Genomic DNA, 19476 nt, shown 5'->3' with positions numbered 1-19476 from the left:
GATTCTTGGAGTTAGTAGGATGTGCTGGCGTCATGCGGGCACAGAGCCGGGTCCCCCGGCACTGGCTCTGTGACCGGCGGAACCCCCACACCGAGTCTTTTCCCACTCCCCACATACACTGACCCTCGATGCCGGGGGATCCACAGCAGAACCACACACACAGGCCTCTCTTCTGAGCCAGCTTCTCTGGAGCTCACCGGCTCCTCCTCCCCCCAGGACTCAGGGTTCTGCTGAACCGGCCTGCCATGCGGCCCATTGCAGAAGCATGGAGCCACTGGTTTTCTGGGGCTCACCTCTGTCACCCAGCTTCCAGCAAAGATTCCCGTCCAGAGGGCGTCTGAGCTTTCTCCCACACCCTTGTGGGATTGGTGGGAGACCCGCTGGGAGCAGGCTGCAATGTCAGGAAGCCCCCTGATCAGAGTGAGCCAGTGATCTTTCCTCCCCCTTCCCTCAGCCAGGATCATCCCAATTCCAGAGACAACAACACGTCTCAAGATTCATTTAATAAACCAACAAGTCTTTTTCTTCCTTTCTTTATTCGAAGGACACTGGGGAAAGGGACAGCCCCCTACCGAGACGGTTCCGGTCCATTAGTGGGGGCCAGAGGGGTATCAGCAGGGTAGATTTAACAGAGCGGGGAGAGGGTCAAGGTTGGAGAAAGGGGAGGGGTCGAGGACGCCGCTTCCCACGCGGAGTGACAGCTGGCACTCGGACTAGGTGAACTTGAATGGGGGATGGGAATGTGGTTTCGAGGCAGGTGGGGCTGCAGGCCTGGAGCCTGGGAAGGCCAGGACCCTCCCTTTCTGCCACGGGAACTGAACAGGGCCTTCTGCCTGCGGACCACCCGTCTTCTGTAGGATCCGGGTGCTACCCAGTCCCGGCCAGCTGCCCTCTCCGCTCCGTGCTGGCTGCAGCCAGGAGCAGAGCCAGCCAAGGTCGTGGCCTCTCCAGCAAAGCCCCCAGATGCTGGGCGGCCTGGGAAGGGCTGGGGCTGGGGCTGAAGCAGGGAAGATGTGGGTGGTGAGCAGATTCAGACAGCAACACAGGGCAGGGCTGGTCTATGTCTGCACGTGGGTCAGCTGGATGTCGCCCCCCACCTCCAGGTTGTTGATGGCGGGCAGGTTCTTCAGGCGGTGGTGATATTCAAACAGGTGCTGACTGTCCACAGCCACCTTGAAGCAGTGGCCTTCACACACGATCCACACCTGGACAGACAGGCCCCCGGCATTTGTACCCCACCTGGGCTGTCCTCAAGCGGAAGGCAGGCTCGTCTCCCTCCCTCCTTCCCAACTCCCCCAAACTTCAGTCAAGCAAGACCCACACCTGCATTTGAGCCACATCGAAGGATTCACTCGTGCCCAAACATGCCTTGCGCTCTCCTTCCCAGCGCCTTTTACATAGTGTGTTCCCCGCCTCGCACCCCCACCCAGAATGTCATCGCTCCCCGCCCTGCACGGCTTGTCCACACGGATCACTGCTAATCCTTCTTCAGGATTCAGCCTCCTCACTCCAACCGGCCTTCCCACACCTCCTGTGTGTTCACAGTCGCTCAGTCGTGTCCGATTCTTTACGACCCTCTGGACTTTAGCCCGCCAGGCTCCTCAGTCCATGGGGTTCTCCAGGCAAGACTACTGGAGTGGGTTGCCATTTCCTTCTCCAGGGGAATCTTCCCAACCCAAGGATCGAACCCATGTCCATTATGTCTCCTGCATTGGCAGGCGGATGCTTTACTTGCTGAGCCATCAGGGAAACTCCCCACCTCCTGACCCCCATCGAGTCAAGTCAGATGCCCCCTTAGGCCTGGCCTCTGTCATCCATACCCCTAGGACCCAGCACACAGGCGTGGTCAGTGCTTGTGTTCCGCGGCGGCAGCCCCTTAACTTGTCTTTTCCTTCCCGACATCCTCCAGAGGCAGCGGCAGCACTTCTGTTAGACTATCAGCGTGCCCACCGCACGCTGACACCAGCAGAGTGGTCCCTGCACCCCAGGCACTGTCCTAAGCATGTCACGAACACAATCTCATTTCCTTCTCGCTTCTCCACGAGACTGGTATTACTTGTAGCCCCATATTTCAGACAAGGAAATTGAAGCACAGAGCAGTTAAGTCACTTGCTTAAGGTCACACAGCTATCAAAGTGTACCGCTCTCTGGCTTGAAACATACCAACACCTGGTACTAAAATCCAGATTCCTTCGCTGCCCCCCAAGGCCCTCTATTGGTCATTTTCAACTCTGGGAGAGGAGTATGAGGGCATATTTCAAAGCACAGACGGGGCTTCCCTGGTGGTCCAGAGGTTAAGAATCCGCCTGCCAATGCATGGGACACCAGCCTAGTCGCTGGTCTGGGAAGATTCCACACGTTACGGAGCAACTAAGCCCAAGTGCCACAACTACTGAGCTCGCGAGCTGTCACAAGAGAATCCCGCGCATTGCAGGCAAAGAGAGCGCAGGCCCGACTTGCCGCAGCTAGAGAAAGCCCACGCGCAGCAATGAAGACCCAGGGCACCCCAAAAAAGATACGGGTGCCCAGGCTCACCCCCAATGGTCCTGGGGTGGGGCCAGGCATTGATTTTTCTTTTCCAAGCTCTCAGGTGGTCTGAGTATGTAGTCAGTGTTGAGAATCTAGTTCTGTGTCATCCCAGCCTCCAGAATTCCCACCCCCTACCCCTCACCTCCCTGTCCTCCCTGCTTGCTAGACAGGCCATGCCCATGACCCTTCTCTCTGCTGCTCCTAAATCTTTGCAAGCTGGGCTCCTCCCTCCACCGAGATCCCGCATGCACTCTGGCCTCCTCTGAGATCTGCCCCCACCTAAGGCCGCATGACCCTGGGGCTCACTGTTCCTTATCCTACTTTGCTCCCCGCGTGGTACCCATTGCTGTTCCACGGTGATCTGTCTATCGTTTCCTTCTTCCTCCTCCCACCTTGGCTGTAAACGCCGTGGGGTCAGGACCTAGACTGCTGGCGTCATAACTGTCCCCCCAGCCCCTGGGATACTTCCTGCTCAAAGTGGGCCTGGATGAAATAGCTGATAAATGACTGTTGAGTCAGTGAGTGAGTGAGTGAGTGACCCCTCCTTCTCAAGTCCCATCCCACACGGATTGACTGTGTGACCTTAGCAAGGAACCTACACTTGTGAATTAGTTTCCTTATCCGTAACAGCCAATAGCACTTGCCCCCTGCCTTACGCAGGACAGTAACAATAAAATGATAATAGCAGTCATTTGGTGAACTTTCTCTTCTTCTGAGGCCAGGCCTCATGCTAGAGGCGTCAACTCATGTCTCGATCAATGTGCCCCGAGATGCCCTCCACCCGCTCCTCCATTTGCCCCTTGAGAGCCCATTCGAGCTCCAGGTGGCAACATCTCACCGAGAAGCTCTGGCCCCGGAAGAAGGGCATCCCTCGTGGCAGGCTTCGCTCCTCAGACCCCCAGGAGCCGTTGATCTGTGTGTTGCGGACCACCGCATTCTCGTTGAAGCGGGGGTTCAGGTGGAAGGCGATGTCACTCCCTGAGCGCAGGTTGATGTAGAACCTGGGGGGCGGGCCACTCCCATGGACTCTCTGCCCCAAGGCAGAGGGGTGGCCAGAATGACCTTGGGGTGTCTCTTCTCCCCGGGAGGCCTGGCTTACCTCTGAGCGTTGGGCAGAATGGTGCCCGACACCAGGATGCTCTTGGAGGGGTACAGCCCACCCAGGATGGAGGTGAAGAAAGGCAGTTGCTGTGGGGAGGGGTGGGGCAGGTCAGCCAGAGCAGCCAGAGCAGCCGCCACCCTAGGGGGACCTTTGTGCCCATTTCAACGCGTCTGGACTGTCAGCCCACAGTTTGCTGTGTCTGTGAGCATCTTCAAGAAAGAATTCCATGGAATCTTTACTTGGCTCAGTAAACGGCAAAGAAAACCTTTCCAGCATTCCTCAAATTAATGGACATTTACCTTCAGAAAAAGAGCTTTGGTTGGATGCAAAGGATGCTTAGGCTGAGAAGGGGAGGCTGTATGATATGCTCAGGGTGAAGGGATGATTTTAAAGGTGAAAGCTCCTTTTGTAAGTCTTCTAAGTTACTTGGAAGTTTCCAGAACTTCAGTTTACTAAGGCAATGCTTTTAATTTTGAAAGCTGCCCTCTCCCCCTGCCCCCAACCCTGCACAGCACAAACCAGACCTCCCTGAGAAACCACTTACGTAAACCGAACTGGGATACACCACGGGTGGGATCACGGGATTCTGTTGAAATGAGATTGAGAACGTCAGGGCAGGAGTGCGCACGCACGCGTATGCATAAACTGTTGTGAGACGGCACGTTTTAGAGAGGATGCCCCAATAGGAGACTGAAGTAGTAAAGGTTTCAGCTCTTGGGTTTTCCGAGCCACCTTCCTCCCCATATCAGCCGTGGTGGGACTTCCTGTGTACGCCTGGATCTCATCATGGTCACCCGCCCCTCAGCCCCTCCAAGGACAGCCCCGCTGACTCCAGGTTCCTGTGTAATTTGTCCCGGCAGGAGGCGGAGGCAGAGAAGCAGCGTACGTCCTTGATCAGTTGCTGCTGCTAAGTCGCTTCAGTCGTGTCCGACTCTGTGCGACCCCATAGATGGCAGCCTACCAGGCTCCTCCGTCCCTGGGATTCTCTGGGTAAGAACACTGGAGTGGCCGCTAGGGGATCAATTTCTTGCGCCGCTGGGTAAATCCAGCCTGATCCAGAACCTCTACTGTCTCTAAGGAGAGTTTTGTGTGCATGCCCCCTGAGCGAAGGACCTCAGCCCCAAATGTCCCCACTCTCCTCGCTACACTGCTTTCTTCCTGACTCTGGACCTAGAGAATTCAGCCTTTGGTAAAGGGGCACGTAGTGGGGCTGTGAGCTGACCAGTGTTCAGACTTACAGGGAACATCTGTCCAGGGGTGCTGTGTATGGTGTGGACGACAGTCTGAGTCTGGAAGGAAGAAACCACGTTTTTAACCAGCTCTCACCTGTGGGAAGACCACCACCTGCCCCCAGAGGTAGCACTTAACTCTCTCCTCTTGGGAGAGTTTCATCTTGAGCTTGTAACCAGCCAGGAGGTACCTCCGAATTGGTGAGCAGAGATATTTCTTCTCTTAAGGGCATGAGATAGGGGCACAGGTTTCTTCTGAGAACAAATATGCATTTGTGGTGTGTGGCCTGTCTTTCTTAGGGGAATCACTCCAGCATAGCCTCACTTTGCAGAAGGAAGAAGTGGAAGTGGGGTCTTGGCGTCCTGTGGCTGCCCACAGCTGACAGGGGCCTGAGCAAACCAGTGGCCCTCTGGGCCGTTTCCCAATTCATCAGGGCCAGCCACCCTCCCCCCTCCCCCCAAGCCCTCCCACTGTTACCCCCACAGCCAGGCAGATGGTCCAGCAGTCTGGCCTTGGTGGCCCCACCTTCCAGTGGGAGACGCCCAGTGTTTGGCTTGCTTCCTCCTTTTAACTTACCACCCAGGGACTGAACCCGGGTCTCCTGCATTGCAGGCAGATTCTTTACCTTCTGAGACACTGGGGAAGCTCTCTTTTAACCCACAGGAAGAAACAAAGCGAAAAGCTTCTAAAGAGAGGCAAGAGACTTACAATGGGAGCCGAGTTGGCTGGCCACATCCCGGGAGGCTGAAGGGGATGAGAAGCGAAAACGGTGGTTAACATTGGTGCCGCGTGAGCGTAAGATGGCAGCTAGACCTGTGGGAAGAAATGCCTCCTTCCTGCTGTTAGCAAGCCTTCCTGAGCCTTCTGGGCGCCCAGATGCTCACCCATCCCCCCAGGATACAGTGTGGTTATGCAACAGTGTCCGGGAGGGGTTGGAAGTGGAGGAGGGTGAATTTTCCCACTGGCTCCTTCAGAAGGGGAAAGTGAAAGTGTTTCACTCAGTCGCGTCTGATTCTTTGTGACCCCATGGACAGTAGCCTGCTGGGTTCTTCTTTCCATGGGATTTCTCCAGGCAAGAATACTGGTGTGGGTTGCCATTCCCTTCTCCAGGAGATCCTCCCAACCCAGGGATCGAACCCGAGTCTCCTGCATTGCAGGCAGATTCTTTATCATCTGAGCCACCGGCAAAGCCCTCAAAAGGAGAGGAGGCCATATCTGGTGCAGACCATTTCGCTTCCTTTAGCTCCCTGAGACAAAACCATTATTCCTGGGGCCCTAATTCACCCATAAGGTGAACACTAACATTGGCTGGAGATTTGTTGTGTGCCAGGCTCTGGCTTCAAGGCTTTACAAATGAGAGGGGCATCCTTACCTCCTGTTGTGCTGGCGAAGCAACCAGTTCTCAGAAAAATTAGGCAACTTGCCCGAGCTCACCCAGATAACAAGAGATAAAATCCAAAATGGTACCCAGTTCTTCTAGTATCCATCACGCCCCATCCTCCCCAGGCCAGGGCCGGAGTCGAGCTGCCCTGCAAAGGCTCCCTGGAGCTCTACCAGTCCTGGGTCCACATGGCAGGAGGCAGGTGCCCTGGCTGCACCATGATGGGCATGGGAAGGGCTGGGTAGAGAGACCCCCGCCTCCCCTCAGTCCTCACTGCTTAAGTGGCTGAGGAAAGGGCAGGTCCTGCTCCCGTTCCTGTCTGGGACCTTGCCTTCACCCAGCAGACTGTTCCTCTTGCAAACCTATTCCACGTTCATTAACTGAGTCCCTGCTGCATGCCAGGCGCTGCGGAAAATGCTGGGATACATGAATGAACCAGCTACAATCTGAGCCCACAGAGGGCCTGGTGGGTATAGGGAAGCAGGGGAGAGGAGTGATGGAGAGACATACATAAGCACAATTATAGCAGGACATGATGACTGACGTAGCGCAGAGATATCGAGAGTCTAGGGATGCAGGGGCATCCGGTGATCCACCAATCAGGGACGGTGCTCCACAGGAGCCACACTCAAGGAGAGCTTCGGGGGGCCATTCGGGGTTGGCTGGGGGTGAGTGGCAGAGCAAGCTTTCAGCACAGGGCGGCATGTGCCAAAAGCGCGGTGGCCTGAGGCTGCCCCTCGTGAGCAGTGGAGGCTGCGAGAGCGTCATGGGTGAGGCCGGGAGGGGGACTGGGGCAAGCCTGGGGAGGACTCTGCAGATTCTGCTGGGGAATCTGGGCTTTCTCTGGAAGGACTTGGGGCCTTTAGGACTTTAAAGCAGGGGGAAGATGCAATTGGATTTGTGCGTGGGAACAAACAGTGGTGGTAGGTGGGTGTGTGGGGGTGGAGAGCCAGGCTGTGGGTGGGGTGGTGAGGGGGCGGATGGCCTGGACCAAGCCAGTGGCTTTGGGAGGAGAGGCGCCAGTGCCCTAGAAAGATAATGACAGAAAGAAGAGCTGAGGACAACTCCCAGGTCCCCAGCTCTGGGCTTGGGGTGTGGATGAACCTTTGGGTATAACGGGGCCTGGAGACCCTGGCTGGCCTGCTGACTAGACCAGTGTCTCAGACACTGTGTCCTTTGTGCTGACGGCTCAGCCTCCCCAGGCCTCTGTTAAACTCACTTTTGGTTTGCGCCCCCTGGGCTTGGGTGGGAAACAGGCAGCCGGGGAGAACAGCACCTTGGAGCAGACGGGCTGCTTGGGAGCTGCGCGGATGTTCTGTTAAAACAAAAGGCGCCGTGGGGTGAAGAGAAGCGTTAATGTAGCCAAGGAAGAGTGGGAAAGCAGGGGCCAGGCAGGGAGGAGCTAACCGGACAGGTGGGGGAGCCAGGGATGCGCAGGACCCGCAGAGGGAAGGCTGGGCTGCAAGGAGTGACAGTAGGCTGGCCAGCGCTCTCTCCACCTCCATCTCCTCTCCATCTCTCTCCACCTCCATCTCCTCTCCATCTCTCTCCACCTCCATCTCCTCTCCATCTCTCTCCACCTCCATCTCCTCTCCATCTCTCTCCACCTCCATCTCCTCTCCATCTCTCTCCACCTCCATCTCCTCTCCATCTCTCTCCACCTCCATCTCCTCTCCATCTCTCTCCACCTCCATCTCGTCTCCATCTCCCTCCACCTCCATCTCCTCTCCATCTCCCTCCACCTCCATCTCCTCTCCATCTCCCTCCACCTCCATCTCCTCTCCATCTCTCTCCACCTCCATCTCTCTCTCTACCTCTGTCTCTCTCCACCTCCATCTCTCTCTACCTCTGTCTCTCTCCATCTCCATCTCTCTCTCTACCTCTGTCTCTCTCCACCTCCATCTCCTCTCCATCTCTCTCCACCTCCATCTCTCTCTACCTCTGTCTCTCTCCACCTCCATCTCTCTTTCCATCTCTCTCCATCTCTCCCTCCACCTCCATCTCTCTCTACCTCGATCTCTCTCCACCTCCACCTCTCTCTCTGCCTTTCTCTCTCTCCACCTCTATCTCGCTCTCCATCTCTCTCCATCTCTCCCTCCACCTCTGTCTCTCTATCTTCATCTCTCTATCTCCACCTCCTTCTCTCTTTCCATCACCGTCTCTCCATCTCTCTTTCCACTTCCTCTCTCCACCTGCACCTCCATCTCTGTCTCTCTCTCCACCTCCATCTCTCTCTCCATCTCTACTTTTCTCTCCTCTCTCCTCCACCCCCATGGGAGAGAGTTAAGGAGGGAAGGAATATGGAAGATGCAGACCAAAGAAGAGGACCCTGTGTTTGTTAAGGGCCGGCCGCGTGCCTTTCCCATCTCCAGGTGCATGCACAGATACCAGAGTCGTGGCGGCAGCTTCCAGTCAGTAGCCTGAGGCCCCACAGAGTGTGGGCCCACCATACCCCAGTCTTCCCAGTTTTCACACAAAAAAACCGAAATCCAGACTTCTGTGTGCTGTTACCTGACCTTTTTTCTGCTGCACTGTGGCACAATGCACACCCCACAGAACAGACCATCGTAAACTCTTTTTAAGTGTGTGGGTCATGGTGTTAGGTTGACTTCCACAGTTGTGCAACCATCCCCACCATCCAACTCCAGAACTCCTTCATCTTGTGAAACTGCCCCTGACCTTTCAGATGTTGGTTACATGTTAAAAATTTCAAAACGCAGAGAGGATCAGATAGACCTGGGAGTGGCCCAGCAGGCTGTTCTGTGCCCTCGATGGCTGTGACCTCGCTGAGCTGACACAGCGATCCGTGGGGCAGCAGACCCTGCTCCTTCCGCAGCTGAGGAGACTGGGGCTGGGAGAGGCGAAGTCATGTGTCTAAGATCGCCCAGCCCATGAGAACGGCAGAGCTGGGGGTTTGGGTTGGATTCTGTTTGATTCCCAAGCCCGGGTTCTTTCTACCACCACACAGCCTCCTAAGCAGAGTGGGGACAGAGAGAAACAGAGATGAGTGGCATTTGAGTCCAGAAGACTGCGCGGGTGTCCCAGACAGAGACAGCAACACGAGGAGGAGAAGGGAGCCAGGGGCGTGGAAAGGAGACCGGCTGGCACTTTGGGTCCACACAGCAGGGCCCAGGCCCAGGGAACTGGGCCCCACACCCAGCCCCTGGGGACGAGCGCTGGGTGGACAGTCTGACCTGGAAGCTGATGGAGGACAGCTGCACGACGCCCGTGATGCAGATGGCATCGACGCGGTGGAAGGGCACGCGGTGGGCATACTGCGTGAAGAGGTTCCTGTTCACTATCACCTGCGGAGAGACGTGCACATGCCAGGGAGGGGGCTCCAGCCAGGTGGGCACACACCTGGGCCTCCGGGACCCCTGCTTCCAGAAGCTTAGGCCTGCATCTGGTTCCACATTCATTCCCTATAGATCCGGGCATCAGCCTTCAGAGATGTGCCAGTCACAGGAACGTGCTTGGGACCCAGAGGGCATCCAGGCACTAGCTCTGTCTGGCTCCAGTCATTGCTTTCTTACTCTTTTGGTTGTTTGTCTTTCTAATCATAGCTCACCTGGGGTATTACTGAAATATGCATATTGAAATATACATACAAATGTTGGTGGGGAGCAGAGGAGAGGTGACATCAGGTTACGTGACAAGGGCGTGGCGGCATTTGTGTTCACAAAGAGAAGCACAGACACAGATGGACTCACCCCACCCCCTCCTTCTTCCCAAGCCCAGAGACACTGCTCTGCTTGCAAAAGCAATGTGCAATGCCCTGCAAAACCAAGTCATTAATTACACCTGGATAAAGGCACCAACAAGGTAACAGGAAGAGAAATGTTCCCAGGGACCTGGAGTGGAAGAAGGGGTACAACAGAGAAATGGAAATAGGAGGCCAAAAAGCACCATGGTGACTTCTCTGGTGCTTATTTCTGGAGTAAATGAAGCAACAGGCACACTTGTAAATGCAGGTGAAGGTGTGTAAGGGGCCTGCAGCCTTACAAGGAAATGATCCTCTTCTCTGTACAAAGGTGTTGTTCACGTGACTATTTTAAGACCATACATGGAACCTGATCGAGACAGGGGACAGGCAGCTGAAGCGACGAGAGGAGAGTTCCAACTCACCCTGAACTCCGAGCTCTGTACCTGGAAGCAGAGCTCAAACGAACCCCCCCTCTGGAAGGGCATCTGCATCTTCCTCTCCTCCGGCCCCCAGCTTCCTCTCTGCTTCGTGTTGCAGACCACATACCCACCCTCTTCAAACCGAGGGTTGAAGTGGAAGGCAATGTCATGGTCGTTATAGCCGGTCTGAAGGTTCACAGCAAACCTAGGTGGAGGGAAGTCAGGCAGTGCTTGGTGTCCTGGTTTATTCCCAAGGGTGGGAACAGGAAGTTCTCAAACTTTTGACTGACATCCATCTGGGAATCCACACACAGCCTGCATGGCTGGTTGGTGCCCAGCCCTAGTCTGCTGCTGTCTGTTTTGTTCACCTAATTTGCACTAATGTGCTTTTGTTCAGTTACCACATTTTGCCTTTACAGTGTGAATTTCTATGGGTAAAGAAATTTGTATCCAAGTTGGAACTCGAAAAATGTGCCTGGAAGTGAGAGCCTTTTGGATCAAGTGGTCGCCGAGGCCTGCCCACGTCCATTAAGTTGGGACAGAAGAGGGCAAGTGGAAAGGACTTATGGCCCTGGTGGGCCGCCTACAGAGACGGTGTCTAAAGGGGAGACGTAGAATAAACCCTAGCTTTCCGGCAGTGGGGACCTCGGTGTGTGTGTCTGCCCCTCACTGGAGGCCATCGTGTGTCCACCTGCCCCCAGTGAGGTCAGCAGGCCTGGACCCCGAGCCCAGCTCTGCCCTGTTTGTCATTTGCAATGACCAAGCCCACGCTATTCAAGCTGCCCCACCCAGGAAAGGGGGTGACTGCCTGCCTTCGGGGATGATGCCTAGTAAGTGATTGCTTGTTCCCATCTCTCCTCACCTTCCCAACCTCCTCTGGGTACAGCCATGACTCTAAGGTAATGGCTAAAAAAAAAAAAGGAGCTTCCAAGGGGCCTGGCTCATGAAGGGGGTGCAGTCGATGTTTGTCGATGGGACTTTTCCCAGGTGGAACTCCTGCACATCCCCAAACCAAGTTCTGATCTGAGGTTTTCCAGCAAGAATTACGTCCCACCACCTTGCCTGAACTCAGAACCAGTGCGGTTCACAGCCTGCTTCTCAGAGTCACTCTGGTCTCCCCAACCAACACACAGCAATCATAGAGTGTGCCTCGCTCCCGTGTCATCCCCACAGAGCCAGGCGCTGCAGCACACTCATGGGCGGCCCTCAGTGGACACTCTATCTGCAGGGCCCATTTTTGGTTTTTGGTTTGTTTGGACTGTGCAGCATGGCCTGCAGGATCTTAGTTCCTCAACTAAGGATGGAACCCTTGCCCGCTGCAGTGGAAGCGCGGAAGGGTGCCCACGCACCTTCCAGGGAAACCCTGAGAACCCACTGCTTTATCAGTTACGAAGGTAAGTTTGGGTTGTTGTCCTCAACACTAAGGTGCTTGGAGAGTTCTCAGCCAGCAAGACCAACAGAACTGGCTGGGACCTGAGCCCTAGAGGCTCCCTCTGGGAACAAAAAAAGGAAAGGATGTTCCAATCTAGAGTGAGAAAATCGAAGTCCCCGTTCCTCTTAAAGTGAAGAACGGTGTTCCTGAAATATCGGGGTGTAATTTGCCCTTTGCCATCCTCCAGCCTCATGGCTGTGTTCCCAGGGAAGGAGAGAAGAGCAGCTTCCATCGGAAGGGGGCCCCTCGGAGGTAGAGACAGGTCTGTTAGAGTGGAGTAGAAAGCCCTCCTGTGCTGGGAGGAAGGGTCGGCACAGGGAAGGGGGGAGAGGGAGGGATGGAAGTTCAGAAACAAGGGTCCCGATTCCCCTGCTGGAACGGTTTCTGGGAAACTGGGTGCCTCACCTCCCTCCGAGTCCCCTGGGGACACTCAGGGCTCTCAAGAGTCCCATGGTCAGTGAGGCTGTGTCACCTGGCAGGGGAGGCAGTGGCAGAGGAAGTCATCTAGAGGCTTCTGAGAGAAGTCATGTGTCCAGAGGGGCCTCGGTGTATACTGTGGATCTCAGGGTGCAGCCCACCTGGACCCCACCCACACAGGCACATGCTGTAGGCCTCTGGGCCACCCAGCCCTCGGCAGAGGTCAGTCAGGGCTGCTTGAGCCACTGATGGCCCTCCCGCCTCTGAGAATATATGCAAGCTCTTCTGTGTTCCCAGACAGCCCACCTCGGGGAGGAGGGGGATGGGAAACAGAGCTGAGATATTTATATTTTGAATTGACTTTAGCAGCAAAGACCTTGAAGCCGAAAGAGACCAAACCGCAGCCTTGAAGGCAAGTTTAAATATTTCCACGTCAGCCCACATGAGGGTTCTGAAGCAGATGCAGGTGACTGCAGGAAATGGAGGAAGTTGACGTATCTGCAGCTCTGGGTCGTCGTGTATGAGGTTCCGTCCCAGAACTCTGCTCTGGGCTGGTCTGCTTCCCTCCCTAGACTGTGAGCCTCCATCCCCCCCCACCCCACCCCCACCCCCCCACCCCCCGTCTCTGGGGAGTCTGCTTAATGGTGCCCTGGATGCTACGTGCAGGTGGCCGGGGTCTCATGCAGTGTTGGCAGGGCCAGGCCCTTCCCATCCCCGGAGCCAAGTGCAGACACTTGGAGGATGCTGGGTGGACCCTCCTGAACTGACAGCACCGTGGTTCACTCAGGGCGAGGCTGAGAGAGACAATTCCCAGTACCTGTTCCCGCCTGAGGGAAGAACGGTCCCAATGATGGTGATCTTGTGTCCATCCTGGAGACCCCCTTGGATCGTCCCAGTGAAGGGGACAACCTGTGGGGAGGAGATGGCGGTCAGTGCCTCCTGCTTCCTTCTCGCCACACTAGAGAAAGCCTGCACGCAACCCAGTGCAGACATAAAAAGATTTTAATAAAGCAGATAAATAATTAAATAAATAAAGGATCCTTGGTTCTGGTGAAGAGGCTTCATCTTAGAGCCAGGCATTGTCCAGGTTTGAATCCTGATTCTGCTGCTCGTTACCTGAGTGGCCTTGGGAAGCTTACTTTACTTCTCTTTGCCTCAGTTTCCTCATGTGTGAAATAGGGATAAACCCCACTTTTGGGGTGAGATTCATGATTGAATGAGAAAGTCTGTGGAAGATTCCATCGTGTAGTACGTTGTCTCTCTACACCCCCACCCCCACCCCCCCACCGCTTCCACCCTGGTCTCTGAACAAAATTCCTAAATTAGTTAACACCTCAACTTTGGAAGCTTCCTTCCAAATGCCTAATGGGGTTCTACAAACTGCCTTACACACTGTACTATCTCCTAGTCAATTTTCACGTTTTTCAAGCTGTTGAAGTCTTGTCTCCCTTCTCCTTTAAGTCAATTCCCTACAAAAATCAAATGCTTATTTAAAATGGATAATCAACAAAGACCTACGGTATAGCAAGGGAACTCTGCTCAATGATATGGAGCAACCTAAACGGGAAAGGAAGTTGGAAAAGAATAGATGCATATATATGTATGATGAATCACTTTCTGTACACCTGAAACTAACCCAGCATTGTTAAGCCACTATACTCCAATGGAAAATAAAAATATAGAAAATTTTTTTTAAAAAAAGAAGGAAAAAACTCACACACATGCACACATGCAATGCGCAGAAATGAGGCAGATGATTTGCATAGTTGAGCTGGCCAGGTAGGGGACAGTCGGGAGTGGTGGGGACTGCGGCAAAGTAGGCATCATCTTCCTCATCCAAAGAGCAGTGTCCACTCAGCTGTAACCGTGATTACCTTCCAGTCCAGTGTGGACAGAGCTTCCAGCTTATTAGGAGAAGACAGGAATCTGGATTTTTTTTTCTCTGTAAAGCTTTCTACTTTCTGGGGCAAAAATCCTTTTAAAAGAGTTTCTTTGTGATAGGAGCACATAATGAATGTTTGCAATGAGATAATATGTCTAGATTTGCTTCAAAATAATCCAGGGATGGGAAGGGAAGGAGGGTTGGCTAGAAGTGAAGCAGATAAGTCAAGAGTTGAAACTGAGGGATGGGTGTATATTGTTGATGATACTGTTCTCTCCACATTATACATTTTCCTTGGCAGCAAATTAAAGTAAACACCGTGCAGGCCAAACAAAAAAGCACCCACAAGCCCAATTCAGTCCTACCCTGTGTCCTTGAGGCGCACAACCACTCAGAATCCAGGGAAACCCCTCCGAGCCCGGTGTGCACAGCTGGCCCTGGGAGATACCCAGTGATGCCAGGACCCCATTCAGACAGACTGTGCTCTCCGTGCACCTTGGGCAGAGGTGTCTTTTGTGGCCCCCCAGGTCAGGTCTGAACTCTGCCAGTAAATACTTTGGTGACCTTAAGCAAATTACAACATCTCTGCATCTCTGAGTTCTTTCTGTTGTCTGTCCATGTCAGTGATTTTGGAGTAGAATCAGCCTGACCCAGTGAGGCTGACCAGCATGGCGGACTTTCCTGGAGAAGAATCCCCTTATTTGGTCGTTGAAGCCTCTTAAGAGACTTTCATACCATTATGAAAGACAAGGCTTAAAATATATCCTTCTGGCAGCATGGGCGCCTCCCTCAAGCATATTCACATGAAGGTATAAAGAACTGAAAGCGCAGTGTGATGGGATGAGGTCCTCAGGGCACCGAAGGAAGGTGGGATGGAGGAAGCCCTGTGTGGGCCACGGGGGCGGGCAGTACAGTTAATCTTAGGAAATGTGTCTGTGTGTGTGTGTTAGCTGCTCAGTCATGTCCAACTCTTTGCGACCACATGGACTATAGTGCCAGGCTTCTCTGTCCGTAGGATTCTCCAGGCAAGAATACTGGAGTGGGTTGCCATTCCCTTCTCCAGGGGGTCTTTCTGACCCAGGGATTGAACCTAAATCTCCTGCACGGCAGGCAGATTCTTTAACTTCTGAGCCACCAAGAAAGCTGTGGCTCAGGCAGTAAAGAATCTTAGGAAATGATTCCCCCAGAAAGCTTTGTGAGATTTTAATGTCTTAAGTGGCATCCTCAAATTCTGAAACACAAGATTGTTTCAAATTGAGTATAGTCCTAAAGACAAGATTATTCATAGCTGCATTATAATTGTAAAGAATCAGAAGCAAGTCCAAAAGTCCACTGGGAAGAATTTGGTATTTCCATACAATGGGCTTTATGGAGACTTCATAAGAAGAGGAAGAAGGGAACTCTGAGAATTGATATGGAATGATTCCACATGGATTATTTTAAAAATGGGTGAGGGAGGCTGCTGCTGCTGCTGCTAAGTTGCTTCAGTCGTGTCCGACTCTGTGTAATCCCATAGATGGCAGCCCACCAGGCTCCCCCGTCCCTGGGATTCTCCAGGCAAGAACAGTGAAGTGGGTTGCCATTTCCTTCTCCAATGCATAAAAGTGAAAAGTGAAAGTGAAGTAGCTCAGTCGTGTCTGACTCTTAGCGACCCCATGGACTGCAGCCTACCAGGCTCCTCCATCCATGGGATTTTCCAGGCAAGAGTACTGGAGTGAGGTGCCATTGCCTTCTCTGTGGGAGAGACTATATACATATATTGACTAATTATAAACAAAGCATTATGTAAAAACATTTCTGGAATGATTCAAACAAACCATTAATATTGGTTGACTCCAAGGAGGGTAGGGTGGACTGAATAATTACCACCCTCCCCTCTGTCCTGCCAAAAATGTCTACATGCTAATTCCTGGAAGTTGTGAATATACTACTTTATACAGCAAAGTGGATTTTGCAGATGTGATTAGGTTAAGGATCTTGAGATAGGTTATTGCAGATTGTCGGCATGGGCCCAGTGTAGTCACAGGGTCCTCAAAGAGGGAGGCAGAAGAGGAGGGTCAGTAGTAGATGTGGCAACAGAAGTGAGAAGCTGCTAGCTTTAAAGAAGGAGGAAGGGGCCACAAGCCGAGGCAAGCGGGCAGCCTCTGGAAACTGGGAAAGGCAAGGAAACGTTCTCCCCTGAAGCCTCCAGCAGAGAACAACCTTGCTGACACTTTGATTTTAGATTTTGACCTCAGAACTGTAACAGAATGAACTTGTATTGCTTTAAGCCTGGCTGGCCGAGGACCCCTCCAGGCATGTGTGTGTTGTGTGTCTGTGATCTTAGCAAGAAACAGCAGCACCTAGAGGACCCGGAAGAAGGATTTTTAAGTTGGATTTATGGTTCCACAGCATGGACTCGCCTCCCAACTCCCCAAGCCGGCAGCTCTGATGTTGACCAAGTCACATGACCTGTCTGCCCCCCAGTTCCCTCCTCAGAACGGTGAGACACTAGCGAGGCCAGCCTGGCAGTGTCCTTGAGAGGATTAGGTGAAAGGCTAAGTGGAAAGCCCTTGGCTGGAAGGACGGGACAAGGGTAGCTATCTGCAGCAGGGTGACTTAATCCTTCTGCTGGGATCGAACTAGGTCTCAGCTCCTGGCCATGCCTGGAGACTGAAGATCTTTCCCTCGTCTTTAGATCCTTCCAGAAAGAGGAACCAGGCCCTGCTGGCCAGAGGTGGGCAGCCCCCTTCTGGAGACCCAGTGTCACAGAGGCCACCCAGCCATAGCTGGCGAGGGGGCTCACCCGCAGGGGGCAGCACCGCTCCCCTTCTGGTGGCCTCCCTTCCGTGTCTGAGTTAACTCATCTTCCCAGCCCTGCTGGTCACTATTAGTACCACGTTTACAGATGAGGAAACAGGAACAAGAAGGTTGCCCACTTTCCCGAAGTCACTCAGCTGGGCAGTGATACAGACAGGTTTGAATCCCAACACCCATGCTTTTAGCCCTGACCCGGGCCGCTCCTCACAATGAAGCCCTGATCCTCTGGGACCAAACAGCGAGTCCTGTCCTGACTCTGATGGCTGCTGCCTTCCTGGCCCTCTGGGGGCTGGGCCAGATGAGACCAGAGCGGGGCATGGGCGAGCAATAGGGGTGCTCCTGAGGCATTTCCTGGAGGCAGTGACTCAGCCGATTGGCCGGGGGAGTGACTCTCACGTTGCACTTGGGAGGAAGTGAGGTCCAGGATACTAGAGGTCACTGGGTGACCTGGGGGCGGGAGGCCACATGGGGTGAACAGTGCTGCTGGTCCCTGGGGGGCTGCACCAGCCTCCTTCTCGTCCAGACTCTGAGGCCCTGCTGTCAATAGAAGAAATTTCCTTCTAGTTTCAAATCCTTGGCTTTTGAACCCAAGGATTAGAAAGGAAAAATGTGTCTTTAGAATAATAAAATGTCAGGGCCTGGAAGGGGCTCCAGGTCCCCCATCTGAGGGAGAAGGAAGCCTAGGTGTCACGTCCTGACCCCAGGGTCACCGTGGAAGCACCCACTGTGGGGGGCAGCTTCCTCCAACCCCAACAGGAGCCCCCCAAAGTGGGCTGAGGGGCACTGGACACTGCCTGGAGCAGGCAGGCCCAGCGGGGCGCCCGGGGAGGTGGGAGCCCAGCAGTCCCCAGTAGCTGCTGTCCCCCCAGCCCTCCCCAGGAAGGACTCCAGCAGCCCACCTGCCCAGCCTCTCAGGAAGCTGAGGTTGGGAGATTTGAAGGACCAGGCCCAGGACGCAGGGAGCATAGAAACCTCCTGAGACCCAGCCTGCCGCCTGCCTGCTTCCTCCTCACCCAGGGCTCTCTCCGTGGCACTTGCTTCCTTGGTCACTTACAATCTGGGGACATTTGACAAGTGACTTCCACCTGTCTGAACCTGTTTTCCATTTATGACCTGGGGATGATAAGGTTCACAGGGTTTAAACAAGGCCACCTGCAATGGGGCCTCCACACAAGAGGCAAAGGGCACAAGACACAGCCCTTGCATTGCACCCCACAGTGCCCTCTCTCCCCCATAACTCCCCAGAGAGTCCTTCTCAGATAGCCTTGACCTGCCCTGCCTTACTCTCTCACCCCTCAGGGAGCAGACACCTCCTCAGGAGGCCTTCCCTGCCACCCCCAGACTCCTATTGATTCTAAACATTTCCACAGTGAGCCGGACACCTTTCAAGCTCTCTCAGTGGACTGCCTCGCTTACTTCTTCCCCCAGCCCTAGGCGGTGACTTGAGGATTATCCCTGTTGTACAGATGCAAAAATTGAGGCCCCGAGAGGTAAAGCAACTTGCTGGAGGTCACATATGCATGACTTCTCAGTGGTTTAGTCGTGCCCAACTGTTTAGTCATGTCCCTTTGGAATGTAGCCCGCCAGGCTCCTCTGTCCATGGGACTTTCCCTGCAAGAATGTTGGATGCGTTGCCATTTCCTCCTCCAAGAAATCCTCCTCAACCAGGGATGGAATCTGCATCCCCTGCCCTGGCAGGCGGATTCTTTACCACTGAGCCACCTGGGATGCTTGTGGTCACCCAGCTAGTACATGGTTGAACCCAGGGAGGCCATCTTCAAGGTAAGTGCAATTCGCTTCCAAGCTGGGTTGTTAGCCTCCCCAGAAGCCCTGTGTACCTCTCTCTTCGTGCAAAAAGAAAAAAGATTAATAATCTCTTTTCTAGTTATGATGTGGGCCCTTCTTCCCCCACTGGGCATCTAGAGAGGAGTGGCAGCCAGAGAAAGTTCAGTAAAACTTTGCTTCCTGAATCCTGGTGATGCTCATCCGCTGCAGCCCTGAGTGGTGCTAGGGGGACAAGACGAGCTCGGAGCAGAAATTCTGTCAGGATCATGCCGGCTGGCGTGTCTGCCTTTCTTGTGTTCTTACTTGGATGCCCCCCTTCCCCCATCCCCTGCAAGAGCTCCTGTCACCTGCAGGAGCTGTGACCCCTGTCCCTCCCCTCCCCCAGCTGAGGCCACCCCTAGCCCCGGGAACTCACTGGGTTTATGTAGGAAGCCTGGGCACCACCAAAGGCCATGTCTCCACCGCCTCTGTAGCCACAGCCACTTCGCCTGCTGGCTTAATGAAGAAATAGAAACCAAAGCAATCTGGCAGTTATTCAATGGGGAGGAGCCCAGGGCAAGAGGAAATGGGTGGAGAAAGAGCAGGGGATGGAAGCAGGTGCTCCTTGCCAAGTGTTCTCTCTCCTCTCTCTCCTGTGCTCCACCCCAAGTCAGAATAGGTCCCAGAATTTCCTGTAGGCTCAGAGATCCTCACCACAGGCACACCACAGCGAGCTTCCAGGAGACACTCCCTGATGTTGAGGTTGTGTCTTGAAAGTCCAGACAATGGTGGGACTGCTTGGCACGGCCCATGCAGAC

At 54.0% G+C, this 19476-nt stretch overlaps 1 protein-coding gene across 3 annotated transcripts; it reads right to left on the bottom strand.

Moving 5' to 3' along the window:
* Nucleotides 1-517: 517 nt before the first annotated feature.
* LGALS9 (galectin 9) lies at nucleotides 518-19184 on the bottom strand. 3 transcript variants are annotated; one of them, XM_004012487.4, is made up of 11 exons: nucleotides 19095-19184; nucleotides 13031-13122; nucleotides 10368-10569; nucleotides 9437-9547; nucleotides 7462-7557; nucleotides 5570-5605; nucleotides 4870-4920; nucleotides 4176-4217; nucleotides 3629-3717; nucleotides 3368-3530; nucleotides 518-1205 (listed from the first exon to the last, which is right to left on the bottom strand). In XM_004012487.4, the coding sequence occupies exons 1-11, from the start codon at nucleotides 19131-19133 to the stop codon at nucleotides 1059-1061; spliced, it is 1068 nt and encodes a 355-aa protein (XP_004012536.3). In that variant the 5' UTR covers nucleotides 19134-19184; the 3' UTR covers nucleotides 518-1058. The 3 variants fall into 3 exon arrangements, with proteins under 3 accessions (XP_004012536.3, XP_004012535.3, XP_027831045.2); XM_004012486.4 differs by lacking the exon at nucleotides 7462-7557; XM_027975244.2 differs by lacking the exons at nucleotides 3368-3530; nucleotides 7462-7557 and having other exon boundaries at nucleotides 1127-1205.
* Between the last annotated feature and the right edge of the window lie 292 nt (nucleotides 19185-19476).

The sequence above is a fragment of the Ovis aries genome, chromosome 11 (genome assembly GCF_016772045.2).
Source record: "Ovis aries strain OAR_USU_Benz2616 breed Rambouillet chromosome 11, ARS-UI_Ramb_v3.0, whole genome shotgun sequence".
In the NCBI taxonomy this organism is placed as follows: Eukaryota; Metazoa; Chordata; class Mammalia; order Artiodactyla; family Bovidae; genus Ovis; species Ovis aries.
This window is presented reverse-complemented; position numbering and strand designations above follow the sequence as displayed.

What these genes read in the sequence shown, in the direction of transcription:
- LGALS9 (XM_004012487.4), bottom strand. Translation starts at nt 19,133, where the DNA reads ATGGCCTTTGGTGGTGCCCAGGCTTCCTACATAAACCCA. An exon ending in AGGCTTCCTACATAAACCCA is followed by an intron (nt 13,123 to 19,094) that starts GTGAGTTCCCGG and finishes TCCTCCCCACAG; the next exon opens with GTTGTCCCCTTCACTGGGAC. An exon ending in TGTATCCCAGTTCGGTTTAC is followed by an intron (nt 3,718 to 4,175) that starts GTAAGTGGTTTC and finishes CCCTCCCCACAG; the next exon opens with CAACTGCCTTTCTTCACCTC.